Source organism: Agelaius phoeniceus, chromosome 7 (genome assembly GCF_051311805.1).
Source record: "Agelaius phoeniceus isolate bAgePho1 chromosome 7, bAgePho1.hap1, whole genome shotgun sequence".
Lineage (NCBI taxonomy): Eukaryota > Metazoa > Chordata > Aves > Passeriformes > Icteridae > Agelaius > Agelaius phoeniceus.
In genome coordinates, this window is record NC_135271.1 from 30,502,468 (window position 1) to 30,525,429 (window position 22,962).

General features: G+C 38.6%; 2 protein-coding genes across 6 annotated transcripts in view; one reads left to right on the plus strand and one right to left on the minus strand.

Moving 5' to 3' along the window:
- Positions 1-8,632, plus strand: part of LOC129122459 (neurabin-1-like) — a 41,709-nt gene extending 33,077 nt beyond the window's left edge. For 4 of the 5 annotated variants that reach the window (XM_077181394.1, XM_054636343.2, XM_054636344.2 and 1 more), the window contains 2 exons: positions 5,549-5,737; positions 7,087-8,632. In XM_077181394.1, the coding sequence (XP_077037509.1) occupies positions 5,549-5,737; positions 7,087-7,254 (357 nt within the window). In that variant the 3' untranslated portion in view covers positions 7,255-8,632. Of the gene's footprint in view, positions 1-5,548; positions 5,738-7,086 lie in introns of those variants that run through there. The other variant, XR_013183065.1, reaches the window with a different exon arrangement.
- Positions 8,633-9,160: 528 nt separating this feature from the next.
- On the minus strand, positions 9,161-22,257 carry PDK1 (pyruvate dehydrogenase kinase 1). Its single transcript, XM_054636044.2, has 11 exons — positions 21,990-22,257; positions 18,697-18,838; positions 17,165-17,236; positions 16,473-16,657; positions 16,097-16,186; positions 15,731-15,808; positions 15,048-15,124; positions 14,250-14,348; positions 13,205-13,315; positions 11,906-12,019; positions 9,161-11,790 (listed from the first exon to the last, which is right to left on the minus strand). The coding sequence occupies exons 1-11, from the start codon at positions 22,105-22,107 to the stop codon at positions 11,650-11,652; spliced, it is 1,227 nt and encodes a 408-aa protein (XP_054492019.1). The 5' UTR covers positions 22,108-22,257; the 3' UTR covers positions 9,161-11,649.
- Between the last annotated feature and the right edge of the window lie 705 nt (positions 22,258-22,962).

Here is a 22,962-nt window from a genome sequence, read left to right on the forward strand (position 1 = left end):
GTGTGTAATGTGAAACTAGATGGCTGTTCCATATTTGAATGTTGAAGAGCACTATAAAGAAGTTGTTAAATGAACTAAGGACATGCACTAGTGAAAGACAGATCAGCCTGTGTGCTCTGAGCCTAATTATATCATAAAAATTGGAATGAACTCACTGATCAAATAGAAGCTTTTAGTTTTAAATATAACGCTGTTCTGTTCCACTGATTTAAAGTAACTTCCTGGGTGAATGAAAACTGCAACATTTTTGACCTCGCCTTCACATCTTGTGCAGGTCTGTTTTATGATAAAATTTCATATCAATAAAAACAAAAGAAAAAAGTCAGAAAACATGGTGGTTCTGATAGGTAGAAATTAGACACCTGAAAGTGAGTTCATTCCCCTAGAGAACTAATTCTTTCGGCTACAGCTGAAACCCAAAGTCCCCACTTTGGTAGCATTCTGAGATGCTGTCTCTTTTGGTGTTTGTCTGATGGACATATTAATAAATTAAATCCTTTCATTTAGGAAAACTCATTAAAAACAGAATATCGTTATCTTATGTAAAATGAATTAGAGGGCTTGCCAGACTGGTGGTTCATTAATGTAATGGGATTTTTATTAGCTGTCTTAAGTCAGTCATTGGTGAAAATCTTACCATATTCCCAGTAATATGTAGAAAGTCACCACAGTCTTACAAACAATGTTATAAATTCACTGACTTAAAAATCTGAGGTGTCAAGAATCATATAACTAGTTTGCAGGTTAAGTTTTTGCAGGTTTGGGTTTTTTTTGAGACTAATAGTCTTAGATCTAATGAAAACCAGAGGAACTCCAGTTAATAATCTATCTTTGCAAGTACTCCCTGCAGTTTTTTGAATGGAATGCTTTGTGAATAGAATGTGTTTCTCAAACTTTCAAATTATAAGGCTTTAATAAAGATGTCTTCCTGAATATTGTTCTTTGATCAGTATTACAAAATTTCAGTAAGATTTGGATTCTAAAACTAAAATGAAAGCAGTTTATGACTAATTGTCCATGTGTAAAGTGATGATTTAAGCCTCTTTTTATTATAGATGAGTTCCAGTGTTCTGTCTAGTTCATATGTCGCTTATTGTCCTGGTTTTGCATGACCAGTGAAAGCTGTTTGTATCTTTTCAGTAATTCCATTGAGTATCAAGGGCCTACTCTGAGGAAAACAAGGAACAAACTCTGAACTGTTTCCTCATTTGGAAAGCAGTATGTGTGAACAAAAATACATAGTTCTGTTCTTTGTGGTTTTTTAAAGTTTGTAGTCTAGATCTGGGAAAAGTAATCAACCTTACAGCAATTTAGGATATTTCAAATCACAGAATCAAAGGGCTTGGAAAAGACCTCCAAGATCATCAAGTCCAGCCTATGACTGGACTTGAACACCACCTTGTCAAGTAGACCATGGCACTGAGTGCCATGTTCAGTCTTTCCTTAAACATCTCCAGGGACAGTGACTCCGCCACCTCCCTGGGAGTCCATTCCAATGTTTAATCACCTTTGCTGTGAAGAAAGTCTTCCTGATGTTCAACCTGAATCTTACCTGGCTAGCTGAAGACTATGTCCTCTTGTCACTGGGTGTCTGGGAGAAGAGGTGGCCCCCCCACCTGGCCACACCCTGTTTCTAGCGCGTTGTAGAGAGTGATAAGGTCCTCTTGAGTATCCTCCAGGCTAAACACCCCCAGCTCCCTCAGCTGCTCCTCGTGGGATTTGTGCTCCACAGCCTTCACCAGCTTCAGTGCCCTTCTCTGGACCTGTTCCAGAACCTCAATGTCCTTTCTGAACAGAGAGGCCCAGAACTGGACACAGCACCCAAGGTGCGACCTCACCAGTGCTGAGTACATGGCAATCACTGTCCTGGTCCTGTTGGCCACACTCTTCCTGATACAGGCCAGGATTGCCCCTGGCTTTCTTGGCCACCTGGGCATGCACTGGCTCATGTTCAGCTGCTGTTGACCAGCACCCCAAGCCCTTTCCCACGGGGCCACTTTCCAGCCACTCTGCCCCCAGTCTGTAGCACTGCATGGGGCTGCTGTGGCCAGTTTGTAGGACCCAGCAGTTGGTCATGTAGAACCTCATGCTCTTGGTCTGGCCCATCCATCCAGCCTGTCCAGGTCCCTCTGCAGGGTTTTCCTACCCTCCAACAGATCGACACTCTGACTAAACTTGTGTTGTCCACAAATTTAGTGAGGGTACACTCAATCCCTTCATTCAAATCACCAGTAAAGATACTGAACAGGATCCTTAACTTAAGCTCTTACTAATTTCTGCCTGATGGTTGTTGTCCAGATTGGTTCATGAGTATGCAGGATGAGTCGTGCTAGCCAGTGTAACTCCAGCTTTCAGAGGAGTGGGCTGTTGAACACTGCCTTATAAATCCTGGAGGTTTTGGGAAACTGGAGATAGAAACACCTCTTAGACACCTACCTAGGGGCAGCACTTTGGGGTCTGCCTCTGCTGTGCAGGTGCTCACAGGCAGTTTGGGCACGTGACTGCCTGCTGAGAGTTCAGTTGTCAGTAGCCAGCTAGTTACAGCAGAGGCACTTCACTCACAGATGGTTAGCAAGCTAGCTTGGTAATCCTTCTAATGTTCCTAATATGCTAAATGGTGTGGTGGCAGTGGTGTTTTCTTGGGCTTTATGTTTTTATCTCCAGAGCTTTTATTTGCTTTCTGAGTCACATGCATTTTTATGCAGGAGCACATGGCTTTCTCACGCTTCCATACCTTAGAAGTAGTTTTAGATCTGCTTTCTGAATTTGCAGCTGATCTCTTTCTTGTGTGTGTAGTGGCTGTTTTGGGGACTCTTAACTTCACTGTACAAACACAACTTGGCATGTTCCTTCTGCCTCTGAATGGACATTTGAGGAAAAAAATGATGCAGAGGTATTATTTAATGACTAATAATCCTTACTCAAAAATCGGTCTTCTTCATCTTATCCTTCTACAGTTTTCACTTTCCTGATATTTTGAAAAATAGTCACAGGTGCTTTCCCTTGTGTAGTAGTGAAAAATTCAAATTTCATAGTATTAAATATCTGTGAGGAGATGATGATGATGTCTGTGTTTTAACACAGATTCAGATGTTGCTACAACTTCTGGTTTTAGGGTTCTGTCTTTACAAATATGAAGTAAAAGGAGTTTGTTAGCAATTGATGATGCTGAAGCTACAATTCATAGCTAAGCCTGTAGAATCCTCCATAGTGCAGTCTGTTAGATGCTCTAATCTGTGCTGCTTGGACAAATTGGTTTAGAGAGTCCTCAAGATTCTGTCAGGGGACACCAATTCTCTGACAAAATGAAAGAATCTGAGTCTCTTTCTTTTTTGACAAGAATACATCTTCAGATACTTTCACTCTGAAATTACAGAAGGGAAGTTCTTGCATGGCTTGCACAGATTCAACAAATCTAGAGTGAGTTCTAACTGGAATAAAACACTTCACACATTTTTTCATGTAAAGGAGATATATAGATACATACACACCCCTATCTCAAATGATAAAAGTACGTAGATACATTAAAAAATATGTATGTGACAGCAATATATTTTAGTATTTCTTCAGTGCCCTTCTCTGGGCCTGTTCCAGCACCTCAATGTCCTTTCTGAACAGAGAGGCCCAGAACTGGACGCAGCACTCGAGGTGGCTGATAGACCACACCTGAAATACAGGTCCAGCCTAAAATACAAAGTGTTTCCCTTTTTTATGTACTATTCATGAACACTTGTTAGTATGAGACAAAGTTGCCAATATATTTTTTTTATTGTAATATCAGGTTGGGAAAGTACTGTTAGGTAAAATTATTTAAAATAAATGTGCATTTTTAAATTCCCCTGCTTATTTATCCAGCTAATCTTCTTTGTATGAAGCATCTCAAGCTTGATAGCTTGGATAGAAGACTCAGTTGTCTTGATACAGATGCTGTATAGAGCACTTCAAGCCAATCCTCTTCTAGAGCCCTTCGCTGTTATTTTATGCAAATTGCTATTCTCCTTTCGCACATCAGTAAGGCAGATGCGTTCATTGTATCTACATAAGCATTTTGATTTGGATAAGGAGTTCATTCTTGAAATAAATATTCTGATTGTTCCCACTTGCCTTACTTTGATTTATCTCAGAAATCAAATCAGATGTGCTCCTACAGTGGTCCTGCTACATTCCAGCTGCTAGTGGCCATTGAGTCTTTGTGATCAGACTCGGGCTATTTGGAAGTGAAAATCCTTTGAAATGCTTGTACTGTGGATTTTCAGACTCAGCAGAAACTGTTCAGCTCTACAAACTCATTCCTATTTTTATGGATTGCCTCTTAATGTAGCCACTGTCCCTTGTTTCACAGACCAGGGAAAGCAAAACCATTTTGAATACGTGTAGTCCTTCACTACATTGGAAATTCAAAAATTCTGTTTCCCCTCATATGTCTTCCATCCTGCGTGCTCAGATCCATTGTGTTGTATGATCAGATCATGTGACAGGCCTACATGTCACTGTCTTTGACTTGTAATCGCCACAATAATTTTGTTACATCAATAAATTCTCCCAAATATTCCATCAAATAAGCTGGATTTTGTGAGATCCCTTTGGCTGGCAGCTGTAGTTGTTCACCTGCGATTTAACATGATCATCTCTCAAATTTGTGACTAGAAAACTCCTTTTTTCCATGTTTTCTATTTACAAATGCATGTAAGACTTGCTGGAAAAGGGGAGCATATTTTCTGCTGTTTGCAAATATCTTGGATTAGAAGTCTGCAAGTCTAATGTAGCCTATTACTCAGTCATGAGCTGGTGAGAGATGATTCTGGATAGTTAATAAAACTTCAGTTAACTGATGTTAGTGATTCAAGTACCACACTGGATTTTCTTCTCTGCAGACACTGAGCTCTGTTGTGTAGCTTTTCTTTTGTGATGAAGTAACAGTGTTTCAGGACAAACAGCAGTACCTTTTCCCCTTGGAAGCAAAATGAAATTGAAGAAGGGTGCCTCAAAAGCTCTGTGAGCTGGCAAAGTGTATTTTCAGTGGAAGTCTACAAGCTGCTGTTTCTGAAATGGTCATCTTCTATTTGGGCAGTCCTTATATCAACCTAATAGCATTAGTTCAAAGAACAGACAGTCTTCTCTTGACAAACGTACAAAATGTAATAAAACTGTACCTAGAACACTCACCAGATTTACTGGCTACTAGAATTGTTTTTATTCTGGATTTCCATCACTTAACAATAATAATAGAGTTGAAGTGTGTGATAATTCTTTATGCAGTGTAAGGTAGCATCTAACATTAAGATAGAGCTACCTTAACCAACTAACTGAGGAAGTGTGTTCATTGTTTGGATAGGTCCAATTTACCATTTATGTTCTGTTTCTGACTTTGTGTTGTATGTTGAAGTGTCTTGTTTATAGTAAATTAGGCAAACTGATCTCAAGAACTTTACTTTTGGAGTAGAGCATGTGTAAAAATGCACTTTGTTAACCAAACTCACCTGACAACTGGAATTCAACATACAGTCAAGTAAAATATTGCTTATGGTGACTTTTCTCAATTGGTTAGGCATTGGATGATGAATTTACAACAACAGGAAAACAAAATCAATGGCACAGTAGACCTATTTCTGAATGGACCACCCAGCAAGTATGCCACTGGTTAATGGGAATGAACATGGAGCAGTATATCACAGAGTTCACAGCTATGAATGTAGATGGACAGCAGTTGATGCAGCTCGACAGTGAGAAGCTGAAGGTATGTGTATTCATTGCTTATTTAGACATATTTTTAAATTACAAAGTCAAATTTCCTGGTTCTGTGGCTTTTTAAGGGATAGCTCTTGTTATTTTGAGTTGCTTTTTAAATATTTGGAGAGTATATAGTTAGGTGTAGTAATTGATTGTAGAATTAAATCAAGAATTTAGATTAATTGTAGATTAATTAATTGTAGAATTAAATCAATTAAATCAAGAATTAAAAGGCTGTTTGTAGCCAGAAAAATAACAAATTTTACTTCCTTGGAAATGAAAGGAAGCATATTTGTCCAAGGAGTCTTGATACATCTGTCACCAATCTCAACTAAGGTCATACCAAAACAAGTTCTGTCCAATTGAAATAGAATTGCAGGATCCAGTTTTAGAAATCTGTTCCTTCAACATTTGCTCTTCAAATGGGAAGGCTGAAATCCTATCTGGTGACATTTTAAATGTTTCAAGTTTTTATTCCTGCTGGAAATACATATTCTGCATCTTCTGAGCCTTTTCTTGCCATATTGCACCTGGAAGCTGTAGTACATATGTATCCCTTATAGTTCTGGTAAATTCCTGCAGTTTTTCTTTCTTATTAGATTATGAGACTGCATTATGGACAGGCAAGATGTGCAGCTAGAAGAGGTTCATTGGTCTGCTCTGGAGTAAGGCAAATTATTATTAATGATCAATAGCAGAATGTGAGGGGCTTAGGGGGAAAAAAGGTGTTCTAACTTCAGTCTCCAAAATGTTCCTGCATTTCAAATAGACATGCAACACTAAATGTCCTGTATTTTATAAAATCGCGTGGGAAAATAGCAGTGGCTGGCCTGTCAAAGGCTGTCCCCAGCTGCGGAGCCTTGGGCGCTGTGCCCAGAGCTCCGTGCGCGCCTGCTGCCGGTCGGGTGGCGGGATCGCTGCTGCCACCTGCCGCTCGCAAGCGGAAGCGTGCCGTCCGCTTCCTGAGCCGCCTCCTAATAACGCACCTTAAAGACCTTCAAATTAAAGAGTTGTTACCGAGTAAAAATTCCACCTGTATAAAAAGAGTTAGGAAGATATCTGGACACTAATACCAATGATGTTATTTTCTGGGAATTCCCAGGGGTTTACATGTTTGTAAAATGCAACACGAAACTGTTATTTCACAGCTGAAGAGCTAGCCTTGGTTTTCTTACCCACCTTGTTACCCAGATGATTATTTGCAGTGTTTCTGCGGCCCTGAATCTTTATTTTTCAAATAAACAGACTATCTTGTCGAAAAGTGAATAACACTTTCTTATACTGTTTATGCACAAGATCTGTTAACAGTACTGTTGAAAAAAATTACTGATGAGGTTTTGTTTTCCTCCTCCAAAGGCTTTGGGAGTTACCAGTCAAAATGACCGATCAACAATAAAGAAAAAAATTAAGGATATTAGAAAAACACAGGAAAAACTGGAAAAGCAGAAGGAAAAGGTTCAAAAGAAGGAGAAAGAAGTTCGCAAGACTGGCAGAGTTGTGGCCACTCTTGAATCAAGCTGCTAAAATGACCATTTTATTTTAGTGCAGACTTGCCTAATCTTGAGGAAGTTCAGCAGATTTGTATATAATTGTACAATTGAGGGAGGAGGGAAAGTGCAACAGTTCAATGTGGTAGGTGGTTTTTTACTTTTTAATTGTGGTCCCTCCCCATTACAGCCCAATAAAATGAAATAATGTTTCCAGTATTTTTATTTCTAGTTGACTCTGCCTGTACTAATGGACAATAATTTAACTTTCTGCCTTAAGTAGTATTTCTGCTTCTAAGGTGTCATATGCCCTTTTCATTAAATCGATGTTTGTGAAAAGTAGAATACTGTTTTAAAAATCATTCCAGTATTAGTCAACTAGCATTTGATAGAGTTGAAGGTGATAGAGGGACAATAGAAAAATCCTGCCAACAAATTCAGTCTGTGACAGTCTGTTTATCTGTTGCCACTAAAGATGTATAGTAAAAATTAAGTTTAAGAAATGGTAATGTCAAATTAATTTAAAAAGAAAGCATGTATTTCGAATTTAGGATTATTTTAATTCTTTTACTTCCAGAACTTCATTCAAAGTTCACTTTAGTAGCACATCATTTTTGAATTCTATGTGTTGCAATTTACTGAGAAAATAACAAGAAATACTAAGTAGTTTTCACAAACTACGTATCCTAAGCATAATACTGAGTTTTCTGTACACTACCCATGTGGTGTTGGGACAAGGTTTAAGCCTATAAATAAGATCCTTTTTAACCTATTTTTCCTAAATAATACATAGTTTTATAGATTTATGCTATGAATAAGATCAATTTGCAATACATGTATTTCTCTTTTCTACATGCGACAAGATTTTTTGCGGACCAAATTTATATATTTGCTAATTTTAAACAATACTGTTTTTCAGACTTCAAATACTGAGGGAAGAATTGTAGGAAAAATTATCACTGACACCCTGGGTTTCTGCCTTGTATTTAAATGTTCAGTTGTAGACTACAGATTATTTCTCTTTAAAGGAGGATTTGATTCTTGACATAGCTTACAACATGACTTGGTGTTTTGTATATTTACATACTATTTTCTAGACACACTACAAGAGCACTTCCTTAATTTAGATTATTGCAGAAATATAGACTAGATTAAGTATCAATTCCACCCTAGAATGGACTAGAACAAAACTTACATAGTTCGTTTATGTGGACCAAGTTCTCCTTTAAATCTATGGACTGTTTTTCATTTTAATTAAATGAATGAACTTCACTGTTGGTGTTTCACATTTATTATTTTTTTGTATAAATGTCTTAAGAATTTCAGCAAAAGGACTGTGTGGAAATGCTTCTGCACACCAAGCATTTCCAAAATAAAGTTTGAAAATCTTGGTAATAAATACTTTTTAAAAGAGATTATATTCCAGTTTTATGCATTCTTTGGTCAAGATTTAACTTATTTACTTTGTTTACAGTAGCTTTCAGTTGTATGCCAGACTTACAGACCTTGAACCAAAGAGGAACACTGCCCTACTGATGAAAGAGAAAGGAATTAGAAGTATGGAATCATCAAATGCTCAAGATCTCCCACGTAAAACCACCATTTAATTAATTCAGTCAAGAAAGTTGAGTGTTTTCACAGCTAGAATACAGAATATTGCTAGAACCCCATATTACCTTTTTTCTTTAAGCGTACTGTTGCACCCTGGGAAGAGTTTTCTCCTGAAGGACACTAGTGGAAATGATGGTTTCAGAGGTTTCCCTGTGTGCAGAGCTGTTACAGGTAAGGAGGGGCCACAGCAGGGATGATAAACTCCCCTGGCAGCCGAGCATGAGAACACTGATTATCAGAGCCCACAGCATTTAACATCTGGCGGATGTTGAACGAGAGGGCTGGATGCACTGAACAAGCTCATTACCAAGCTACACAGTCACCCGACAGAGTTTCATTTTTACAATAGTTTTAATGAATAAATGCAGCAATTCTTTCAAAAAATTAACACAAACCAAAATTAACTTTACAGTGCAAGACTGAGCTAATTTGCATACAAAACTATTAATCTCAGCATTTTGATAGTATACTACTTTTCTGTAGTGATTCACTTCAACTTAATCACTGTGCTCGCAATGACTTCGGTAAAGTAATGAAAATACTAAACACAAAAGTTGTCTTCTGCACTTCCATTTAAAGCAAAAGTTATCAAAGTTCAAAACTTTTTAAACTATGATTAAATATTGTAAATCAAACCACGGTGCATTTGTGTTTTCACCACAATTGTTTGGGGTTGCAGGCAAAGAGATAACTACAAATATAATTACACACCAAGTTGCTCTGGTAATCAGAATTCAATTGGTAGTTAGCTGAGAACATGAAAGAGACTTCATTACGGTAATATCTAAAATACTTCATAGATTTTGCAGAAAACAAACTGTTAGCTTTTCTTCAGAAATACCGTGTAGTTGTCCGATGTTACTAAAATCAGTTTAGTTAGTTAAAAGGTTTAAAGGCTAGAATGCTCAGCTTCAGACCTGATTTTTTAAAAGCCCTTGCTGTAACTTTCATCTTCAGTTTAGCAAAAGCAATAGCTGCAAGTGTCCCTTCCCGCATTCATACAGGCCCCATTTTACACTATGTGGCATTTCTCACATCCTGTTGCAGGGCCAAAGAAGAGAACAGCTCTTGGTTCTCCTCACTTGTAGCCCTACAGACTGAAAGGTGTGCCAGTTATCAACTCACATCCTTGAAAGGAAGAATAGGGGCCTCAAGGTGCCCACAAGCTTGAGTGGAATAGGTAACCTTACTGATTTGGTGGCAATTAACACACAATAATACTCCCTCAGGCTGTCAGTTTAACTGCATACAGCCCAGTCTGTAATGCACTTCTGTTAAAGTTATCTACAGTAGCTTAACCAGGGTATAAACCATTTTGTTGTTTTGCAGAACTTGGCTAGGGAAGTAGCAGGTGATAAATCTTGAATCTCGCTCAGCTGCAGCTAGAGTAGCATGACTTCAATTTCCAACATTCTACCTATCCCCTTCACTTGTGGTATCTCACCTTCTGCTCTGCACAGAGATAGTAAACTCGCAAAAGGCTAGGCTTATTGTTTCTGAGACTGATTATGCATGTCTGCTGCAGAACAAAACCCACAGACTTACATGCAGTTTAATTAACTGAGAAAGGCATTGGTTCCCAATGGCTTTAACTGCATCACTCCAAAAATGCTCAGGAATGACAGGGATTGAGGTGCAACACAGATGCGTATGATTTGAACAAAGCTCATATAGTAGGCGTTAAGTTGAATTCTTAATTGGAAGGACTCTGAAATGTAAGATTCATTCCCCTCTCTCTCTTCCCCTGTATGTTCTAATTTGTCTTTGATTAACATATTCTGGTTATCATGTTTATGTTATAATGTGACTTCCAGTTACTACAAAAACAAGGCCAGAAGCATATTACAAATGCAAAGGTATTTTCAAAAACTGTTAATTCCACTTATTTTTACTTACTCCTGAGAAGACAGTTTATACTGTCAAAGTAATAGAGATGCCCTATTACAGACAAACTTTAAGAATCTGTTTATTAAAATAATTTCATTTACAGCTGTATCTGACATACCCAAGTCTGAGATCTTACAAAGGCTAGAATGTTGATACTGCATTTTGGTATGACCTATCGAATACAGCAAATGCAAGACTAACATTTCTCTACTGTATACAAGCCAATGCTATTTTTTCATTCACAATGATCAGGGCAAGGTAAGTTTTTCACATCTATTATATATTCACATTACAACCAAAGAAATAGAACTGATGCCACCACATACCTGAGATACGTTATACCAGTAGTAGCAGTTAAAAACGCTTTTTAAAAACTTTTATCCCTACAGAGATGTGATTTCTACAGCTGAAAACGCCACCTTGATGTAGGCAGTGTATGTAGGCAACATATCTAACTTTGCAAAATTAAGCTTCAGCATGCTTAAGATAAAATAAAGTGCCATACAGTTGCAAAGGTATAGCAATGAGCTCAATATTTCTTACACAAATTTTTCATTAATCTGTAGAATTGTATAATGGAAGAATGTTCCAGTGAGGTTTTTAATAGTTTTCTAATAAAATTATTTTTAATAATACAAATTAATACCAGATGTGATAGCTGTGGCATTGATCCCTATAAAAACCAATATATTGTTCCTTTGACTTAGCTCTGAATGCAGTCATAAATAGAAAGTGAAACAAATGAAGTATGACCTTTTTTTATACGTGCATGTTTGGGGGTTTTGGTGGCTATTGTTTTTTTTTTTTTCAGAAAAGCCTCATTACACTCAAATTTAGAATTACTTTCACATAACAGAAGTGGCTCAAAATCATAAATCAGGTCTTCTAAATTCCCTTTACAGACAAACCTACTTAGGAGCTGCTGAGGAAAAAGCTACATACTCCGAAAAGTGGTCATGTCCTTTGGCTCACTGCTTGGCACACACCAGTCATCAGCTTCATGGTTTGCTTTATAATGTTTCCAGGCTGCTTTGTTGTATACAGGGAGTCTTTCAATTGATTCTGTTGATAAGGCCTGTAAGGAGAAAAGGCTCTAGCTGATGATTCTTTTTAATTGAAGTTACCATAACAGAACAAGGAGTTCCATTAGCAGTTCAGATTAGAGCTGCTGATAGAGTGTTACATCATACCTTGATGTAAATAACTGCATCTGTACCATAGCCTTCTAAGGAATACAGTTTCAGGTCTCCTTGGAAGTACTGTGCATACAGACGTGATATGGGTAAGCCATAACCAAATCCAGCCTGATCAGGAGAAAACGTATACTTCCATTAATTGCATTAATCAGCGACATTTTCTGTTTAAACTTAATAGGTAAAATAGACAAACTAAGCATGATGTTTAACAGTAACAGGAGTTCAGGTGTTAACTATTATGCCCTCTCCCAAGCTATTATATACCCCAAAACCAGAAGAATGCATGAATGATTGTAATTATGAGAAAACTGATTCCTTGGTCACACAGGGCTGGTAGGTAACACTTCTTGCATTATGGCAGCTTTTTGAAGAGATGCCATTGGAGAACACTCTGCTGTGTGTCTGCATCACGCTCATGGAGCTACTAACCTCAAGTACTCAGAGTTTCTTAAGTCAAATACATACCATCATCAGTATATATAAAAAAGGTTCAAGACACAACATCTGTGACTTAGCAGCTTATACTGAAATTCTACCAAGCCCTGGCTGCAGTAGCAGGACAGAGCCCTGAAGTGTGATTAAGTGTGATTTTTTTGTTTACATACTAAATATTTTGTTTAAATACTAATTTTTGTTTACATTTTAGAGGTAATCTCATTGAGTGTACACAACACTCCTCTGTAAAGATATCATGTTTAGTAAGTTGCAGAGTCATCTACATGCAGAACTACATATATTTTTAAATGATGCAAGGTGGGAGAATAAATACAGGAAAGCTGTTCAGAGATTCTAATTTCTGGGAGCTTAGGCTTTATTTCTTGTGCATTTATTACACTCACGAGACCAAAGTGGATTCTTCATATGCCCTCTCACATCTATGTACCTTCATCCTTGCTAGGGGTTGGTACAATTGACTTCACAAAACAAATGAACTATGGCCTTGATCTAAAGTCACTGCTACAATTATTCTTCCTTTCATTCAGTGGATACAAATATAATTCTGAACCCTGCTCTCACTGGATTGTGTAGCATAGCTAAGTATTCTGCTTGAGGTGGCTGATTTTTAGATTTAGTAGAGAAAAAGAGAATCTTGAACAAATTTTAATAATTTTTGGTATTTTATGCCATTTTTCAGTTATTTTTTGAAAAATACTCTAATTAAGCTTAAATTAAGTAAAATTCAAATATTACTCAATGTAATATCTATAAAATCAGCATTTCATAGCTTTAGCTAAATGGTTTTTGTGACAATTAGACCTATCCAGGATGCCATGGTATAACGGTATTGCATACCAAAGGTGTAGCTCGTGATGTCTCAACACGAGGACGTGGTGCTGTTGAATACATATAGTTGAACAGTCTGTCAATTTTCCTCATAGGAACACCACCACCACGGTCACTCATCTGGAACAAGAAGGAGCATTTAGCTTTATATCCCTGAATACATTTTTATGAAAGACAGCTTCTCTCAAACAATAAGCCAGAAAAAATTACAGTAAAGTATTATTTGAAGGTGTAAGTTACAGATTTTCCTTCTAAGTTACAGATTTTCTTTTAATTCTCATCTTCAACAATGACCAAAGAGAGATGAATCCTTCCCTTTCATCCTTTATCCAAACTATTAAATAAAATACTGCCATTCATAATCTCTTGGAGAAAAGGAAATTCTGCTTGAATTGTGCATTACTTTTATCTTGTTCATCACACACTTTTGTCTGAAGTCACTATCTATACCTTTTGGCAAATGCTAAGTTCTCTGTGTATTTTATCTTTATTCCTCAAGAATACTGCCACATTTAAATATAATTTACTAAAACCTATTACTTGAAGGAGTAAGTCAAAGGAGTTATTTTACTACAGTTTAGTTAGACCTATGAAAAACACAGTGCTTGCAGCTGGTCTTTGAAATCAAAGATGGATGTTGTACAGAAAAAAGAAGCTGCAAACTGTACTTCAGGAGGTTTGTTTTTTGTGGAATATACAATATGTATTTCCTTTTCTTCAGTTGTTTCACACCTGTATAGCTCTGTCATTGTCACTTAGAAAATGTTGATGTTACAATTGTATTAAGATGCTACTTTAGTCATGGTTGCTTCTAAGCTAGGCACAACACAAGCAAGTACAGGATGCTATTGCAGAGCCCTCAGTGTGACTGCAGCCTCTTCACGAGGCAGTATGTGAAATCCCATAAGGGTTTTTCACTTACATACATCATCACATACAATCTATTGATGGAACCAGATCACCAGCTCAAGTTACTAATATGCTTCTCATGACAGGAAAAGAAAATCCTAATCAAAATAACTTTCAGAATAGTAAAAAAATAAAAAAAGAGTACCTTCACAGTTAAATCCTCATTTCCCAATGTGATGTGTACATGAATTGCAGGATAAATGCCTCGATCAGCATGATGTTCCATGGTGGCTCTCATTGCATTCTGTAATTTCCAAGTACAACTTAAATCCTATTCACTTTGTATATTAACTTAAAATATCATTTAGTAGTTATTTTTATCATGTATTCAAGAATCAGAACAAATGTATATTGGTTTAGAATGGTTTTTTATATTCCTAGTTTATTCAGTATCAGTATATATTTAGTTTGTTAGAATATTGAGACTTCAAATATTTAATTTTTTAAAGGAAACATGAATAGTTTAATGTACAGCATTTGTGTTCTAGAATTCTTTATAATGCACATAGTACATGCAATATGGCACAAAGTCCAAGAAAAGTCTAGGACTAAACTGCTGGAGAAAAGGTCTGTAGGACATGTTACATATTTTACCAGATTTGAAAATACACAATTTATGGGATATCTCACTTGCTTCATTAACTTTTATTACTAGCATGAAGACTATTAATGTCTTCATACATTTTAAGATTTAAGCTGTCTATTCAGAAGGTATTCAGTGGCTGGGTTAAAGAGATACATCTTCCAAAGCTGTTCATTTTCTATGAAAATTATTGTTTCTCTAATAGTACGGGGCAGCTGTGTTGCTGCAGTCAAATGGCAAGAAGTTTGCACTTGCAAAAACATGCTGTGATCTAGAATGAGTTTGAAAAGTCAAAGCAATACAGTCTCAGTAAACAAAGATGTAGGAAAGAATTGTATAATTAATGGTAAGTGCACAGACCTTGAAAAGTTCAAAAACCATGTGATAGAGATGTGATGGCACGTACACCACTTGCATAGGCTGTCCTGGTGATTTAGCTGGAGAGAAGAGAGTCCAAATAACTAAATGGCAAATGAGATATCTTTATTCATTCCCATAGTAATTCAGAATGTGAATTTGTATTGTTAAATTTAAAGAAGGAAAATTTAAACAGAAATCTTCAGAAAAATTGTATGTTAATCAAAAGTCTTAATCAAGATTTTCAAATGTTGCTTGCTGCTTTGGAAATTAATCTTAAAACCCACTATGGGATCACTGACTAGGGCATATCATAGTTGTTTTCAAATAACCTCCTCATAGGTACCACAAAGATGGAACAAAAAGTCTTGTATAAATCTTTAATGTGTCACAAGAAATGCAGAGAGGGTGAGATGCAGTAATGTCAGGTGAAGAAACATGAAATCTTAGCAAGGGAAGGAGCCTGCTAAAATTTGTTACATCAACAGCTGTAGAATCAAAAACTTCTACTCATGTCAGTTTTCTGATTAAAGGGAGGAATGGGGAAAGCATTCTGCCAGATTTAAAAAAAAACAGTAGATACAGAGAACACATGAACTATGTGAAAAGCAGAACATTTCACCACCAGCTCCTTTGGAAGAAGCCATCATGATGTTCAAGAGTATGCCTTGTCCACATTCACTTACAATTCAACTCTTCAAGGATAAGTTCTGGAGAGCTCATGTAATATAAATCACAAAGTCTCTTGGCATTTTCATAGCCATCTATAATAAAGAACACAGGAAGTTACATTTCCCTCTCCCACCTTTTTTTTTTCTCCTTTAGAATCTACAAAAATAAAATTTTTGAAAGTACTGGGCACTGTCAGGGAGATTTGTACTTTTCAGAAAAACTGCATTTATAGGAAAAAGAAACAAAATTGTATTTCATGTCCAATAAAACTTCTGCTCCTGGTAGGCAAGAACAAAACAATATATGCATATCAGGATGTGTATTAACTCTTAGTAGGGAGTCCCATGTAAGTTTTCAGGATTCTTATCATCTGAATTTACCTTTAATAACTTCAACAACATTGCAGTTAGGATCGATGCTTCCAATATGTTTTGGATGAGCTGGATTAATTTTCCCACCAAAAAGTAAAGCTGCCAAAAAAAGAAAACCTAATTTAATATCCAGTGTAACTTTATAATTTTAGTTTGTGTCTTCCATTTTGCTAAATAAAAAATTTATAGACAATCTATAATTTCAGTCCTCACCATACTGAAAAGCCTACTATTAATAAATATTTTAGGAACTGTATGAAGAATGAGTTATAAGTGGCAAGGCAAATAGTATACTCCTAAGTGGCACCTTAGTACATATTAAGCACTTAAAGGAAAATACAGTTGACATGGTACAGACATCATTTGCCCTCCTTCCGACACTTACAGTGCTGATTAAGGAGCATTCTGATTGAAATGCGACTCATGTAGAAGCGGTCTAAAAAATACTGCACGTTCTGGGAGGTCACTGGATCAATGCCAAAGCTCTCCTTGTATTCTATTACTCCTTGCGCCATCGTAGGAATTACATCATTGTGGCGATTCCGGATTTTTATCACAGTGTCTGTAAAACTAAAATGAATTCATTGTTACTATTTCACTTTCAAGGGATATTAATCCTCCAGCAAACAGTGCCTGTCTACAAAAATGAAGACTTACAAAAATATCACATCTGCCTGCTGCAGTAAGAAGGCAGGTCAGTCTTTACAGCACATTTCAGGTGACTAACATTGAAACAATCAGTAATCCACTATTTTGAATGTTTATAAAATTATTTATTTATTATCTTGATTCTACCAAGAGAAAGAGAAAACTGTGCTAACTGTTTTCATGCAGAACAACCCATGCCTGTCAAATGGCACTTCTGGTCAGCCAGGACAGACCAGAGCATTCTATAGAATGACATTATGCTGAAGTGCTTAATTTCCTGTTTTAATGTACCCTCCTTTTAGGGACGGGGATGACATTGCTGCAACTCTTCTGTAAACATTTGAGATAGGAAATTTTTTTTCAGCTATTTTTTTTCTGCCAATTCTCCAATACAATATTAACAAGATATATGTGATAGCAAAGCCTTACCTTTGAACAGACCCTGAATCTTCTGAGCTTTTGTCCTTAAAGTCAAGAATCTCCTGAAGACTTTGGACATACCTTTCAATGAAACAAAGAGGATAAAGATCATTTCTAATATGTCTCCCCACATCTCTCTGGTTAGCAATTTGTGGACTTCCAATGTTGCGTATTTCCAAACCATTCTACCTGTCTCCCTGTGAATTTTGTTAGATTCCTTTGAATCCATTTATGATGTTTTCTTCCAAAATTTCCAGAGCAATGCATACCACAATTTAATTAGAATGCATAAAATATCATCTTTGTGTTTTAAACCCAGTAGGTGATCACTTATTTGTAGCCCCTGCGTGTTCCTGTTAGTAGAAAAATCTTTCCATTTGTGCATGATTTAAGTATTTCTGCCATCCCTTTCCTTAGATACGTATTTTCCAAGCTGAAGAATTCTATTTGGTTTCTCCTCACGTAGAAATTGTTCCAACCCTTTGATTATCCCTCTTGGTCTTTTCTGTTCAGGATGGAGCTGCATGCAATTCAGGGGAATAATGGGCTAACACAGTGGTACAATTATATTCCTACCCATTGGTTATTTAGTTCCTAATACTATTTTCCTTCTTGCCATCAACTGACATATGCAGAGAAATATTCCCAGTAGCATCAACATTTCTTTTTCCATTGTAAGGAAGCAAGCATACAGGAGAGGAGGTTCTTCCCTGTGTTCTACTTTGCATTTGCCCAAATGGAATTAATTTCCCATTTGATCAGTGTCATCTAGTATCATGAGAATGTAAGCATTTGTGTTTCACTAAGAATTCATTAAGCTATCTTCATGGATAGCTCTTTTCATATTCAGTCATCTAGTCAATCCCACTTACTGGCAGATGTTGGCAGATAACTTTTAAAGCCTTTACAGAAATCCTTGTGCCTTTAGCAGTTGCCAAGCAATCTCTGTTTTGCTTTCATCTTTAAAAACTTTATGCCTAAGTTCCTTACTTGGATGCAAACTTTACTTTTCAAATAATGTCTTTTTTACTTTAATACATTCATGTTCTCTCTGTTGTTTTATGTTTTGGCTTTGGGAATTTCCTATTGCTTTTTCTTCATATTTTCTATACCTTTACTCTCAGTCTGCAATAACCTGTCTTGTAAATGGTTTCTGTTATGTTTTGCAAACATTTTGTGCCTTAGTTTGCTTCTGTTGTTTTCTTCAACTAGCTTCCTCACTATTAGGTAAGTTCCCTATTAGACACTCTTCTGGTGGATTTTTGTTTAAAAAAAAAAAACTGATTCCTCATACATGAGTGTGTGAAAGACTTAATGATTTTTTAATTGCCTTGGGGTTCTCTAATTGCTCCTTAATGCTTTTTTCCCACATCTGTAAATTTAGTTTCTGGTCACACTGGTATATTTAGCATCTCAGTATTAATACATGATGTTCATGCACCAAGCCTATGAATGTCCTTTCAGTAGAAGAGAGTGATTTCCTCCAACCTGTGTATCTGCAGGAGGTCACCCTTCAAGGAATGGAATGTCACTGTTCTTACCAGCTCTGCACCAGCTGAACTGAAGGTGTTCTTAGGAGGTTGTCTGGAAGCAAGCTTATTTCCTTCATTATGTTTGCCAATCTCACAGGCAGCTCTTGTCGCAGAAACATAAATGAAGTCTTTTCACAAGCATTTTCAGATCCTAAGACCAATATGACATCAGAATGAAGTCAATACTATGGCAGACAACTGCACAAAATTAATTTCTTGCATAAGAGGCCTATACCTTGATTTCAAAGCAGACTCCACCAGGCTGGTAAGCTGGTGTTTCTTTCATGGCAGCAGCCCACTTGTATTTCAAAATTTATGGCATACTGAAACCTTCCTGTTGCAGTAATGAGAATCTTCAAAATATGAACAGAAACCAATGCAACAGTTACAGACCTATACTGTTCAACTTTATTATATGGCTTCTATCCATGTATATTGTTCATTTTATTTGCAGCAAACTCTAACCAGCGCTGATCCAACAATGTCATTCTGAGCATGTCAGAGAAGCAAATGAAACCAGCACAAGCAACTATTTATGAGAAGGATGCTTGAAAAAGTATCATAGTCCCATACACCCTGCTTTTCATCATTGATCTTAGTGAATTATCATAACTCATCCTCAAACACTTTCAGAAAATAAATTCAGTAATAGAGATCTCATTTTCAACTAAATTTGTTATAGTTTAAATTCAGTCTTAGAGGAACAGAAGCCAGGTGAACAAATTCATATGAATAGCGAGAAAGAAATTAAAGTAGGACAGCTACTCTGCTTAGCCATTAGGATACTAATACATTTAAATTTTTACACTTTTAAAAGCTAGAAGTGAAAATGCTGCCTTTTGATAACCGACCTGTCCTTTTGTAAGAACAAGTGTCATCTGTGGGGGTGGCAATTAAATGTGGTTATTAAAATCAAGACCTGCTCGTACTCCCACAAAGCTTGTTTTCCTAGGTGAGAAAAGAGGGTGCAGCATGGGGAAGAGACTAAGAAATGCTGCACTTCATTCTCAGCCAGACTTCTTTCTAGACTTTAAGACTGTCACATAAACAGCATCTGAACTTCCTAACCTGCCCATCTGCTGCAGTGGAGTGTGTACTTCAGGTCTGGTGTTTCACAACATGTATCTCCAACAAATTAACGCCTGTGTTACTGCTCAGTTCACTCCTTCCATTTGGCAAGGGGAAGTTGGGGAAGAAGATTAAAGGAAGGGATGAGGAAAGAAAAAAGGAAGCTGGGACTGCCTTAAACATGAAAAATCTTCACCACATTGATATAGAGCAGTTTATTTTAAAGCATGCAGACTCAGACACATAAACTACAGTGATGAAAGAATGTCAGTTAATTTAAAAAGTGAATAATTTACAAGAAATTCCTCCACAATGGCACTTACCAGCATTAGGCACTGTCTACACATGACCTCTGCCTAGAAACCTTTCATTCTTCTCCCTACTCAGATTGCACAGGAATGACTGTTACCGGCCTTTCCCTTTTCTTGGGTAAAATTCCAAGAACAAATCAGATTGAAGGTATTAAAGTGTAAATACAATTGTTAAATGCCTCATACACTCAAAAAATTACATTTCATAAAATAGTTTTTGTATCTGAAGGCCTTATCTTTGCAATCTTGGGTCAAATATGGAAGGCAGTATAGAGCAGGCAAATGACTCTCTTCCCATGTGCAGCTACAGTCTATATCTAGGCAAAGAATGGATAAAACTCCTACAGAAAATACTGTGGTCTTATAGCCCAAGACCAGACCTGAATTTGCTTACAGAATATTTCATTTTTTTAAGTTAGCTTTACCAGATTTTATTATTTCCTCTTTGACTGTTCTCATTCCTGCAAAAGGAGCAAAAAAAATCCTTAATGTAAACACCATCAGATTATAATGGCTACAGAATGTCTTACAGAAAAATATTGTCTCTGTCTTGCAGTCTTTTTTATTTCTGTTATTAGTTTTTACTTTCTCTGAAGGATTTCTAAAGATTAAATCTGTAAGGATTAAATCCTTAAGCAAAAGAGAGGAAAAAATATTGTAGAAGTTTTCAAGATTATTTTTACCTTATGTTCAGGTACTAAGAGCAAAAAAGTAGCCTATCTTTTGACACAAGGAAATAGTGTGCTTTGAAAATAAACATTGATTTTATGGTAAGCATTTTATCAGTAATGGTAAAATAACACAGGTCAAAGCAAACTCTGAATTGCAAGCTTCTTTGCTTAAAAGTACAGTAGCAACAGAACATATGGTGAAGTTCCTGTAGGAATCTGGAGTTTTAAATGTCAGATACATTTCATTGCCACAAGTGAAACATTGACTAGATGGATGAAGTGATAGCAGATAATTGTGAGAAAATCTTGTTTGTAAGTCTTCCTGCTTATACCAAGTCTTGGGTTCTAGGATTAGTTCTCACTTAGGTTTTATTTGCAAAACTATAAAAAGCCATGAAACTATTAATTAGTTAAATATATAACACGTAAACATGTATGCACACCAAAGTGCCTTGGGTACAGAAACGGAACATACTATAGAATGGCCCCAACCTCAGGCTTTGAAAAGGTGTCTCAGTGTGACTTACACAACCTTTCTCTATTTGCTTTGAAGCAGAATAGAATGATTCCTGTGATCCCTTTTCTTCCCAAGCTGACAGTCAAACCTGGAAGCATTAGAAGTGGTTTTGGCACTAAGATTGAATATCCTGTTACTGATTTACTCAGTTTCAAGACTAGATTCCAAACCCTCCGGGATAGCTCCCGGTGTCTGCATCCTGTTCCTTTTCTCACACACCTTTTCAAACGGCAACATTTGGCTAGGCTGTTTCTGTAGGGCACAGGCCAAGTGACTGAGCAGTGATGACTGTTCCAGCCCCTCGGTGCCAGCTGAGGCTAAACGCTTCACGTGTTTGGAAGATGCCTTTAAAAGGCTGCGTGCTGCTCAGCAGAAAGCTTAACCAGTCTCACCTGTCTGAGTCACTGCTCTAACGCTACCAGTTGTCACAGCTGTTCCCATCCTCTCCCCAGCACTGCGGGTTCTGCAGGAAAATACCCAACTAGCCTGGTGGTGCTAAAAACTGGAGCTTTCAGCTAGATTTCAACCTTGCCACAGTCGCGGTCTCCGGGAACGAGCCAACTGGGCTCCCTTGCCCCAGAAGGAAGCAGAGCCCTTTTCTCCCACAAACGCAGCATTAACAGATAAGCAACAGCCTGGCGGCGCTGACGGGGTGAGGGGTCGTGGCCGTCCCGCTCCTCACAGGCACCTGTGGGAGGAGGGGCAGCGGTTGAGGACGGCTCGCCGAGGACTCACCGAAGTCCAGAAATTGCTTCATGGAGAGCGGCGAGGGGGAGAAACGTGAGTAGAAGTCCACCTGCTGCGGGATGTTGCCCGGGGCAGCGCCGCGCAGAAGGGCGCGCAGCAGCCTCATGGTGCAGCTCCGTCCCCTCAGCTCAGCCCGGCCCGGCCGCCATTTCCCGCCGCGCCGCTCCCCCGGCCCCTGCCCAGGCCGCGGCCGCCTCCGCCGCGCCGCCGGGAGGAGGTGCCCGAGGGGGGTGGGTGTCTCCGCCCGGCCCGGCCCCGCAGCGGCGCGGGGCGGGGGAGAGGGCGGCTCTGAGGGAGCGAGGCGGGGGTGCCCGGAGCTGCCTGCCGGCGCCTGAGGCGGACGCTCGGCTGTCCCCGGCGCCTCGAGGGCCCGACGGGAGGAGGCGACGCTCGCTTCGCGGAGGAGCCCGGCCGCGCACAGGTACGCGACGTTACGGGTGCCGGTGCCGCCGCCTGCCCGGCGAGGGGCTGCGGGTGCGCCCTGCCCACAGGCGGGGAGCCGTGAGGGCTGTGGGTGGGGGTCCGGGACCGCAGGGGCCGTGGCGAGGCCGAGAGATGCCCGTGCACCAGCGGCTCTCGCTGGGCACTGCGGTGCCCGGGGCTCGGCCGTGCGGGCTCGGCGCACCCGGGGCTCCCCCTCGGCCTGAGATGGAGCCGTGGCGGGCGGCGGGGACTCGGCTCCCGGTGTGGGTGAGCCGCGGGCCGGAACGGGAACTGTAGAAACTCACAGAAGGGCCGGCGGGAGGGCAGAGCCTCCGCCGAGGGCATCGGGCTTAAACAGCCGTGCGTCTTCTCACTGTGGCACCTGCGTCTGCCCGGCTGCGGGTGGGCTGCGGTTTCTTTCAGTTACCAGAAAAAAGATAATGAAACAAAAAGCACAGAGGAAGAATAGGGCTTCTGCTTTTACAGATGCACTCCTGATCGGTCAGCAATGAGCACAATATGTCTGTGTTGGTAGAAA

Coding starts and splice junctions, on each gene's coding strand:
- PDK1 (XM_054636044.2), bottom strand. CDS start 22,107: ATGAGGCTGCTGCGCGCCCTTCTGCGCGGCGCTGCCCCGGGCAACATC. Junction 14,349..15,047: donor TGGTTTTTGAACTTTTCAAG/GTCTGTGCACTT, acceptor TGGAAATTACAG/AATGCAATGAGAGCCACCAT. Junction 11,791..11,905: donor ATGCAGTTATTTACATCAAG/GTATGATGTAAC, acceptor TTCTCCTTACAG/GCCTTATCAACAGAATCAAT.